At 42.0% G+C, this 10,381-nt stretch overlaps 1 protein-coding gene across 2 annotated transcripts; it reads left to right on the top strand.

The window, feature by feature from the left end:
• Nucleotides 1-258: 258 nt before the first annotated feature.
• Nucleotides 259-7,830, top strand: TMEM74 (transmembrane protein 74). 2 transcript variants are annotated; one of them, XM_074943941.1, is made up of 2 exons: nucleotides 259-378; nucleotides 1,335-7,830. In XM_074943941.1, exon 2 carries the CDS (start codon nucleotides 1,543-1,545, stop codon nucleotides 2,500-2,502), a length of 960 nt encoding a protein of 319 aa, XP_074800042.1. In that variant the 5' UTR covers nucleotides 259-378; nucleotides 1,335-1,542; the 3' UTR covers nucleotides 2,503-7,830. The 2 variants fall into 2 exon arrangements, with proteins under 2 accessions (XP_074800042.1, XP_074800043.1); XM_074943942.1 differs by having other exon boundaries at nucleotides 280-378; nucleotides 1,489-7,830.
• Nucleotides 7,831-10,381: the final 2,551 nt, after the last annotated feature.

Consider the following 10,381-nt stretch of genomic DNA (forward strand, 5'->3'; position numbering starts at 1 on the left):
TAGAGGAACATTTTGGCGCGGAAAAGTGGCAAAAGTGGCTCGTTGCTGTTGTTACGTAAACAGGGAGGACTGGGTAAATGGCTAGTGTGTGGTGGTTTAAGTTGAACAGAGCCCCTTCCCTCGCCTTCTCTCTTGCCTCACTGCAGGCAGCCAGAACAGTCCCCTTGTATAAAAACTACATCTCCCAGAAGGCAGCCTGGGTGCCCCTCCCAGCCGGCACGCTGTCTGCTCTTCTCCCACGCCCCCTCCCCAACCTCCGGCAGAGGTTGCAGGACGGCGGAACGTGGAGGGCTACAAGTGCTTCTCTACCAGACTTTCACAGAGCAGCCTAGGAAATGCAACAATCAGCTGCCAAATGGATGCAAACAGAAGAGAGAGGTAAGTGCGCCGGGAATGTGAGCATTCTGCAGGGAAGACGAGTTGTGGTCTGTGCAATAGGGCTGGGTTATCATGTCTGCACTTGGCAGTTAAAACCCTAAAAGACAGTACGTCTAAAAAGATGCTTTTATCAGTTGTGTCACCCAAATATACTTGAATCCAAATACTCTTGGATTATGTAGCTTGCGTTTTATAACTCAGTAGATTCCTACTTGGACAGTGCAAAGCCCCATGACTGAGCACTGTCCAGTAGAGATTTTTTTTTTTTTTGAAAAAAAACAAACCTATATATATATTTAGTCTGTAGCAGAAATTTCTTTAACAAACAGGGCATTTGGCTACAAGGTTTTTTTTGTTTTTTTCTTTTCTTGTTATAATTAATTAATTGTAGATGGAGAAGTAACATCCATCTTTGAGTCATCAGTCTTTGAGGCATAATTTCATTCCAAATGCTCTTAATCAAACTGGAGATCTGCTGTAGGAAAGCACTGCTTTCCCCCGGGATTATCAGATTTCCACCAGAGAATATAGATCCTGGATTACTGAGCTACATGGGATTTGCCTGTATCTTTCTAATTACATTGTGAATCTGAATTTAGGCTTCCTTTTTAAAAAAGAAGAGAAAAGAAGAAGTTGTGTGCTTTTTATAAATAAAATGATAACTCTGTGCTCTGACATTTTTATAGGTGATAACTATGATTCTCTTTTTTTTTAATTTTAGATGGCTTATTGCCTTAATTGGATATTGGTGTCAAAGGTTGATTAGAGTCCCTAATAGATTTTGGATCTGCAAGAGGATTGCAGTTTTAAACACTTGATTAAAACAATCGCATTTGCTATTTTCCCCTTGAACAGTTGTGAGAGGAAGAATAATATATGATGTTTGTGTTACTTTCCTATTGGTTTCTTAATGCATCATGAGGTGTTTATTTTACCCCTTGCTGTTTCATTTGCAGACTGAAAAGAAATACATGTCAGAGGGAATTTGTTTAATCATTTAGCAACTGAAACAAGCCATATCCCTAGCAAAATATTGGTTAGTGGATAGAAGATTGCTTTGAGGCAACAGCTCGTGTACCATGTTATCACTTGATTGTATTATTGACACAGTTTCCTGAAGCATGGCTTAGATTAAAAGCCGCGGCTTGCTACAGAGGAGTTCTGATGGCTTGTATGGAGCTTCTGTATCTCACCAAGAAGGGTAAGCGATCGAATCTGTGCAACAATGTGGACTGGAGTTTGCAAGCCCCTCCCTACGAACAGCAGAGAGATGGGGACGATATGGGGGCTAGAACAGCAGCTGCGGTGGCAGCTCTCTGCTGCGATAGGCACTGCAAGTCTACACAAAGGGCAGCCACAGCAGGTCCCACCCAAGCACCCCTTTCCTCCACTCCTACCCCCTCCTTCTCCTGGCAGCATGCAGCAGCATCAAGCAGCATCCAGCCCTGCTGCCAGCCAGCTCACTTGGATGGAGAAGAGGAAGCAGAAAAGAAGAGAGCCTGCTGCTGTGCCCAGGAACTGGAGACATCGTTTACTTATATGGATGAAAATGTCAATCTGGAGCATACGAGAAACGCCCCTTCTTCTGTGAAGAGTTGCTGCCAGGTTCCCCTGGCCCAGCATAGCTCCTGTACAGAGATCCCACCCGAATGGGCTCATGATCCTCCCTCCCTGATCGCTGAGGAAGAAGATGATACTGGATCAGAAGCTGCTTCAGGGAACTCTATAGACTATGGGTTCATTAGTGCCATCTTGTTCCTGGTTAGTGGGATTTTGCTAGTTATTATTTCCTATGTGGTGCCCAGAGATGTGACTGTGGATCCTAACACTGTAGCAGCCAGGGAGATGGAGCGACTGGAGAATGAGAGCGCTAGAATCGGGGCTCACTTGGATAGGTGTGTGATCGCTGGGCTATGTCTCTTAACTCTGGGCGGTGTGGTGCTGTCCAGTTTATTAATGATGTCTATGTGGAAAGGGGAGCTGTACAGGAGAGAAAGATTTGCATCCTCCCAGGAATCTGCAAAGCTGTATGGTTCTTTCAATTTTAGAATGAAATCTAGCACAAATGATCATACACTAGAGTTATCATTAGTAGAAGAAGATGCATTTGTCATAGATAATTAGCACTGTCATTATTTTTAAGGCAGTATTTCTACAGGAAAATACGTTCTATTAAAGAAAACAAATACAGCTAAAGATAGGTAGTAATGCAGTTTAATTGCCTGGCAATATATGTCTTTCCTTAAACTCTGTAACTGAATGTTTGCATTATATGGACATTTGTTTTTTAAGGAAAACCTGCTAGGGATAATGTAATCAATATAAATGACACTTTCTTATTTAAACCACTGAATAAAAATAAATTGGTGATAATCAGGTTCCCCAGATCTCCTTTATACTGTTTTTAAAATATTTCCCCCTATTTAATTTCTTCGTACCCAATACAAAACACTACCTTCCTGCCATGTTTGAAAGCTGTTAATTATTACAGCCTACATGAGGATTATTAACAGTCTGCTTGGTAATATAGTAAGGGAGAGACCAAGTCTGGCATTTAATCCCAGCAATTAAGGGTGACAGTTTTTTATACTTTCTTTTTTAAACTGACCCCTTTTTTTTCCTGCATGAAAGCCCAGAAAATACCAGTAGTTCATCATGTATTCATTGAAAACAAAGATGTCTAATTTAGAATTCTCCACCTTCCAATTCACAAACCTTCAGTTTTCTCCAAGTAATTGTATAACCAGTGATGATTATTAAAAATGTGAAGTATGGGTGTGGCGCAGGGGAGTGAATAACTCAGGCCATGGGTAATAGGATAAAAAGGGCCTTTTACCTCTACATCAGCAGTTCAACTTCACTCCAGATCGGCAGTGACTGAAAATAGTTAACTTGTGATGGCTTTTTTGTGGCCTTTGTGAAATAAGTCTAGTTCCAAATGGACAGATGCCAGGGTAGAAAAACTGCCATAAATTGTCACCAATTGACCTCCTTGTTGGGAGTCTCAAAAAAGCTAAAGATTGAAAGAGGATGAAGACGGAAACCTCTCTTCCAACAAAGGTTTGAAGCAAGTTGTTGGGCTGTGAGTGTGCTGAGGCTGCCTGTGTCAGACCCGTTCTCTTGAAAAATAGATTTTAATCCACTAAGGCTGCCAACTGTGCACCTTTCACAACCAGTGACAAAAGAAAAAGGAGCTGCGTTCTACATGGGTCAGAGCAATAGCTTTCTGTGCTCCACCAATCAGCAACCTACTTGATATTTTAAAATATCGACTTCTATAAACAATTGTCAGAAAATAAAGGTTAGATACCTAGCAATCAGACTGCCTGGGCACTGAGTTCATAGAGTGTAGTAGCTGGTCAAAGAAAGGTGATGTTACCAGTGAAGTCTGTGTAGCACAATGGCCAACGATTAAATGCTGAGGGAATTTACTTGGATGTCTGACATCTTCAATGGAATGCTAAAATAGATGTGATTTTTGTACCTTTGTTTTAAGGGGAAAAATGTTGTTGGTCAGTAGTATGATTTTTTTAATATACACTGGTTAGGTATAAGCTGATCCACTGGCAAGACCAAAGAGTAGCTAAGGGATCTATCATCTGTTCACATTGTCCCTGACATTTTGGCCATGGAGTTTTAATAGACATTCATAGCTTGACTGCCACAGTATTGCCTGCCCCATGCATTAAAAAATCATGAATCAGCCCCCTCCCAACCCCCCAAAAATCATGACATTGGTTTAAAAATGGAGGATTTCATTTTAAATATTTGGGGGATTTTATTTGCCTTCTAAGATTTGAGCCTTTAGGGTGCCTTCAAGTCACATTTTCAAGCTTCTCTCCTCAGCCATGAGGGACAGAAACTTACTTTCTTTTTTGAGTGAAAGTGGAGATTCTCATGAAAACACTTGACTCCAGGAGCTAGGGCTGGAAGAAAAACACCAAATAGCATGAGACTCCTGACAAAATAATCAGAGAGCTGGCAACACTCTGAGTACTATAGTTCTTGGGCCTGATTCTCCACTGCTTTGTGATTTTGCACTGGTGTAAATGACTGTAATAATACCTAGCTCTTATGGAGCTCTTCCTCCCTAGATCTTAGTGTGTTTTACAGAGGAGGGCAATATCATTATCCCTATTTTACAGATGGGGAAACTGAGGCACAGGGCATTGACGTGATTTGCTCAAGGTCAGAAAACCAGGGACAGAGCTAGAAATTTAATGCTGGTCTCCTAAGTCCTATTCCAGTATGCTGTTCACTAAACCACTCAGTCTGCCCTCCACAGGTTCAGGGTAACAGAGAATCAGCCCCTCCTTGTCTGATTCTGGAGTCTAAGATTTTACATTGTCACCTTGGAGACTGGCCAACAGGCTGTCAATTCTCAATCTTGCATGACTAGTGAAGATCATGAATGCAACCCTTTGCTCTCACATGAATAGTAACCCACACTGATAGTTGCACTGTCTTTGCAGAGCATGTTCACAGTAAATATCTGCTTTGAAACACAAGGTGTTCTTATAAGCAGATTGACAACAGTTTATGACTCAAAGCAGGAAAGGGGGAAAATAAACTTGAACTGTGCTCTGCTAATGGGCCTTCCCGAGCTCTGATTAAGTATGTCTGGTGATCAGCTTGTCTTCTATGGTCTTTCTTTTAATGCTACCCCATGTGACTGGAGGGAGGATTTAATTCAATATGAAAAGTATGGAAATCCCTTCCTTCACACCTCTATTTTGGTGGGTAGCAGGAGGGCATGATGAGGGAAAACACTGAATAACCTATTGTTAGCTGGCCTATTATGCCTTTCCCTCTGGCTGATCATAAGACAAATGCAGGACTTGTGTTTGGTATTCACTCCTCTGTGGTTCAGATAGTCGTATGTGCTTGCTCTGGGATTCCCCTCATACAAATTTATGCAGTTAATAGGTTTGGACAGCCTAAGAAATCTATTTGAATTTCCAAGGTGCCCACTGATGTAGCACCCAGAAGGATTGGAACACATTCCTGTCTTCCGCTGTTTGCATACTGCGTATCTGTAAGGAATTCCATGTTGTGCCGATGCTTTAATGTTGGCCCTGCAGAGAGGTGGCACTTCAAGTCTCAAGCCATGACTGCCCTTCTATGGGTGTCTACACTGCACACTAAGCCCAGGCTCTGACTCAGGGTTGAGCCCAAGTCTGTCCACCCAAATCTGTCTGGCTTGGGTCAGCAAGTACTCAAGACACCAGTCCTAGGACCCTGCTAGGCGCGTAGGTGAGCGCTTGAGTCTCCCGGTGACTCTGGTCCAAGTCCTGTCATTTTGAAGTGTGGACCGTGTCAAGCCGCAGACCTGAGTCAGAAGATCTGCGTAGCGCTGTCTGGATGTGCTAGCACAGCTATGAGACCCAGTCCAACAACTGTAAATCCAGGTTTACAATGCAGCTTGGATGCTCAAATATGGGCTTGGAAACACTGAGTCAACACGCCTATGTCCCACAGACACAGACTTAGCGTGCAGTGTAGACTTTCCTCAATTTCATTGCTTGGCACTTATGGGAGCAGATTATAATGCAATTGTAACGAATGCACAAAGGGAGGAGTGTGTGTGTGTTTGGGGAGCTTGCATTCCTACAGCCATGTGGATGTGCTATCATTAATCCAGTTCTTATCAGGATTAACTTTCTAAAATCAAAAATAACTCTCCTTATGTGGAGGTAGAAGCTGTTTTGGCCCATTGGAATCGGGCAGAATGGTAAGTGGAGTCACTGAGAATTATAAGACATACAAGGAGGCTTCTTCCCCTGCTCATCTCTTGCTCCAATCCGCTACTGACTCATACTAGTAGCAGATAACTACCCAAACAGTGCTGACTCACCGTGATGGTTGGAGGTGTGGCATTCTGTCCGCCCCTGCGCTGCTTTTTAGGGATGGTCGTGGGAGTAGTGTGGGCCCACAGGGCTCACTTACCCCTACATGTTCAGACCTGAGGGCCAGTGAAGACTCAGAGGAAAGATGGGTGGAGGATTACAACTTCCCCTTACGCTGCTGAGTGAGCTTCTGAGGACATGATGTGGCCCTTATTGAGAAGCCTGAGCAGGCAGACCCTAACCAGATTTCTTCTACTGTTATTTGTCCATAGATGTTGATAGGGTGAAGAAACCTGTTTTTTTCCCACTGATGCTAGCCACTGTAGTGTGTCACACTGAGTGTGATGAGAGCCCTTAGACTGGAGAGGAGTCCAACTGGAAGTGCTGCACTCTGGCTTTTCAGTTTTACAGTTAAAAAGTCTAAAAGAGAAGCTGTCAATTTTGAGCTTGGATGGATATATTTAAATTTTATTTTTTAACTATACATGTGTAAAATTGGAGTGCATATTATAACAGCAGGAAGATCTGAAAAAGATCACCAATTTTTGAGGCTGTAAAGATCACACATTTTTGTAAGAACCGTGGCAGGCCTTATTGCAGATTATTAGCACTAGAAAAGAAAACACTCCCTTTATTGTCAGCATATTATTAAGTGAGACGTTTTCTGACACTTTGTAAAAGCATTTCACAGATCATGAGTGAATTATTTCAAAATGAGCCCACAGTTTTCCATGAATGTTTTAGGCAAAGAGAAGCCAACAAAATGGTGTCTATGCACTGCACAATTGGGAGAAATCTGGAAATTTAAATAATATAATCTATGTGTTTTTTTTTCTTTGGTGTTACTGTATAAAGGGGAGGGGAGGCTTCCAGAGAAGGAAATGCAGGGGGAGGTAGGAAACAAAACTATTCGGACTTCCCCATGACCCATATTGAGATAGGCTGGAGGGGGTTGGTGGTGATATAAATGAAGTCTGTCACTTCTAGATCTCTAGTTCTAGTAGAGTACAGTATGGTAGTGACCCAACAGTTCCCAATGGACAAATGTTCACATCACAAAAATAGCCACCACAATTGGCACCCTTGCAGGCAGACTCAGCAGAGGGTCCAGGGATTGGCTGGGTGAGGAGAATGAATTATTGCCCCATTACAGACAGAAGCGATTTCTCCTGGTCTGATTTGAAGCACATTGATGAAGCAGCATGGGGGGAAGCTTGCTCTCTTGTTCCCCATGCTGTACCTAATGTAGGGATTGATAGAAAACTTCATTCTTCAGGGATGTAAATCTGGCACTTTTCCTGAGGGCCAAATTGGTTAGGGCTGGATCTTAGGAGCAGGCCTGAGCAAAGGGTATTGGTAAATTTGGGAAGAATTGGACTCAGACAATACCCTCCTTGCTGCTTCCCCACTCTAAGGGTATGTCTGTCCTGCAGTCAGAGATGTGACTGCTGTGCATGTAGACATACTTAAGCTAGCTTTAATTTAGGTAGCTCTGGTACCAACAGAAGTGAAGCCTTGTCAGCACAGACTTCATTGTGGGCTCACCGCCTGACTATGTATCCAGGGTCCCGGGTGAGCTTGTATAGTATGTCCTGCAATCACCATCCAGCTGTAAATTATTACCCTCTTAGGGTATGCCCTAGGAGGGTAATAATTTACTCCTGGTTTATACCAGCAAGAAATGATGATGCCTGCTCCCCCACTCCCTCGTGACACCTCAGCTGTGCTGGCCATCTGTGGAGTGGAGTCAAGACTCTGCCTAGTCCAAGTTACTCCCCACATACCTGCTTACTCCTGTATGCTCAGACCCAAGTAGCCTGTTTAAGGCATTAAGAAATTCTTTCTTCCCCTTAGTTCCCTGCGTGGGTATGTGGTCCAGACCACGATCTAACCCTGAAAAGCTAAAAGTCAATTAACACAGAACTCATTAAAATATTAAATGGCCATTAAAACAGTCCCTTGCTGGTTTTTTAGCCCATCAATTACAGACGTGTACTAATCATTTGGAAACTGAATAACCCCTCTTCCCTCTACCCCTATAGACAATCACCAAAGAAAGAACTAACACAAAATGATCCTTAATTCCATTATAAGTTTTGGTAACCTTCCTGTTTTTCCACAGACAACCAGCTTTACTGTCTCACTGCCATCCTCTACAGACAGAAGAATTAATTTTAAAATCTCTTCTAGGAATCTCTGTTGGGATGTTGCTGTTTTTAATATGTTTACAGTTTTTAATCTTGATGGTCCTTTTAAAAAACTGTCTGTAATAACCAGTGTTTACCAAACAGGAAAGTAACTGATTTAATTTTGTAAATCTGCATTTTGAACTGCTAAAGACAGTGTTACAGTTATTGTGAGCTTTTCAGTAGTGCATCTGATGCCGCCTTTATAACAGTAATAGTGTTCTGTACAGGTATAGAATAAAAAAAAATGCAACATTAATCTTTCGTTGCTATTGTTTCTTACCTTTGCTCAAACTGCATATAACAGCGTTGTTTTCTCTCCATGCTGCCAAACACATCTGGTTAAAAGGATTATTTTCAGTAACATTCTTCCTTCACACCTCTGTTTAAGGCATGATCCCACACTACTCAAGCCAATGGGAGTTATATCATTGATTTCACTGGAAGCAGGAGTAGACACTTAAGCCCAGCACAAACAGATGCACACTGACATGTAACATGGGTCATGCCTTGTAACATTGCTTCCAATAATTTCTATGGCTTGCCCAGGCATGGATGTATGGCCCTATCCTGCAGCTTTTACTCTACCAAAAAAAACAAATTAGGACTGCCACTTCTTGATTTAGATTCAAATTGGAGCAGGGACTCTTCTTTGTTACTTGTTTGTACTGTTTCCCTGTTTTCACCCAAGTGGTTAGTCAAAGTTTGGAGCCCTGAGGATATTCCAGTTGGGAGTAGAAATTGGTGATAAATAATTCTTTGGTGTAGTTTTATTTACTTACAAAGAATGCAAAGTCCTGTTTCTCTGAATGAAGAAGGAATCAAATAGCAGCAAACAGCTTCTTTTGCTCACAGCACCAAAAACACTCTTATCAGCCTGCACCCTTGACCCAAAAAACCTTTCCCCAGGTTTCTTTCAGACACTGTGCTTTCAGCTGCTCCTTCCAGCTGTCACTCTCCCAGTTTTTGTATGTTCTGCATCCCCATCCACCACTCAACCCATAACTAGGTTCCACCTAGCTCATAAAATGATGGGGCTGTGGTCCTTGACTGGGGTTCCTGGCTTCTACTGCAACAGATACCATAACATTATCCCCTGGTGTAACTCTGACCTCAGGAGAATGGCACTGGGGTTACATTTAGCTCATTTTGTACATCCTATGGCAATTAAGGGTTAAGGAAGTTGGTGTATTTATAGATATGACAATCCATCAGCTTAAAGACCTAGAAAGCTTTTTAGCGAGAAACAAATACTAAGTTCACTTCTTCTGCTCTTAAAGGGCTGTTCATCTAGCTCTGGTCTCCTTTTTACATTTGAAGGACTTTTCATAATGTATGCTATTAAATGGAACTCTTTATTTTCTGGGCATAACTGCTCCAAGGTCGGAAACACTGCAGACTGCAGTGACGTGAGCCATCTCTTATTCCTGTCTGAATCAGCGGATGTTATTAATTTGCATCCTTTTAATAAAAAAAGGCAAGACAGAAATCTTGTCTTTGAAAAGAATCTGCTTAATATTTATTTTTTACAAATATGATACTTTTTTTCTGGACACTTAGTCAAATAATGCACATTTTTATTAATTTTTAATACCGTGACTCTGCAGAGATGCATATAATTTTCTGCTCACTTCTGGGAAGATTCTTCCACCTTTAAAGATGCTACTCAGCATGAGTATTCTGAGCAGTTCCACTGAAATTGGCTGGGCTACACATTTGAGAAACTGCTCACCAAACTGAGAAAGGGAGTTGCAATCTGACCCAAAGTATTTTCCAAAGTCTGTGGTCCAGTTTCTGCCACCTTTACAATGAGTTGTACTTTACTCTGAGTGGACTCCCATTGGAATGTAGGGGACTACTCAAGAAATAGCATAAATAGTATCTCCTAGCTCTTATAGAGCACTTTTCACCAGTAGATCTCAAAATGCTTTACAAAGGAAGCAAATATCATTATTCCTATTATATAGATGG

The sequence above is a fragment of the Natator depressus genome, chromosome 2 (genome assembly GCF_965152275.1).
Source record: "Natator depressus isolate rNatDep1 chromosome 2, rNatDep2.hap1, whole genome shotgun sequence".
NCBI lineage: Eukaryota > Metazoa > Chordata > Testudines > Cheloniidae > Natator > Natator depressus.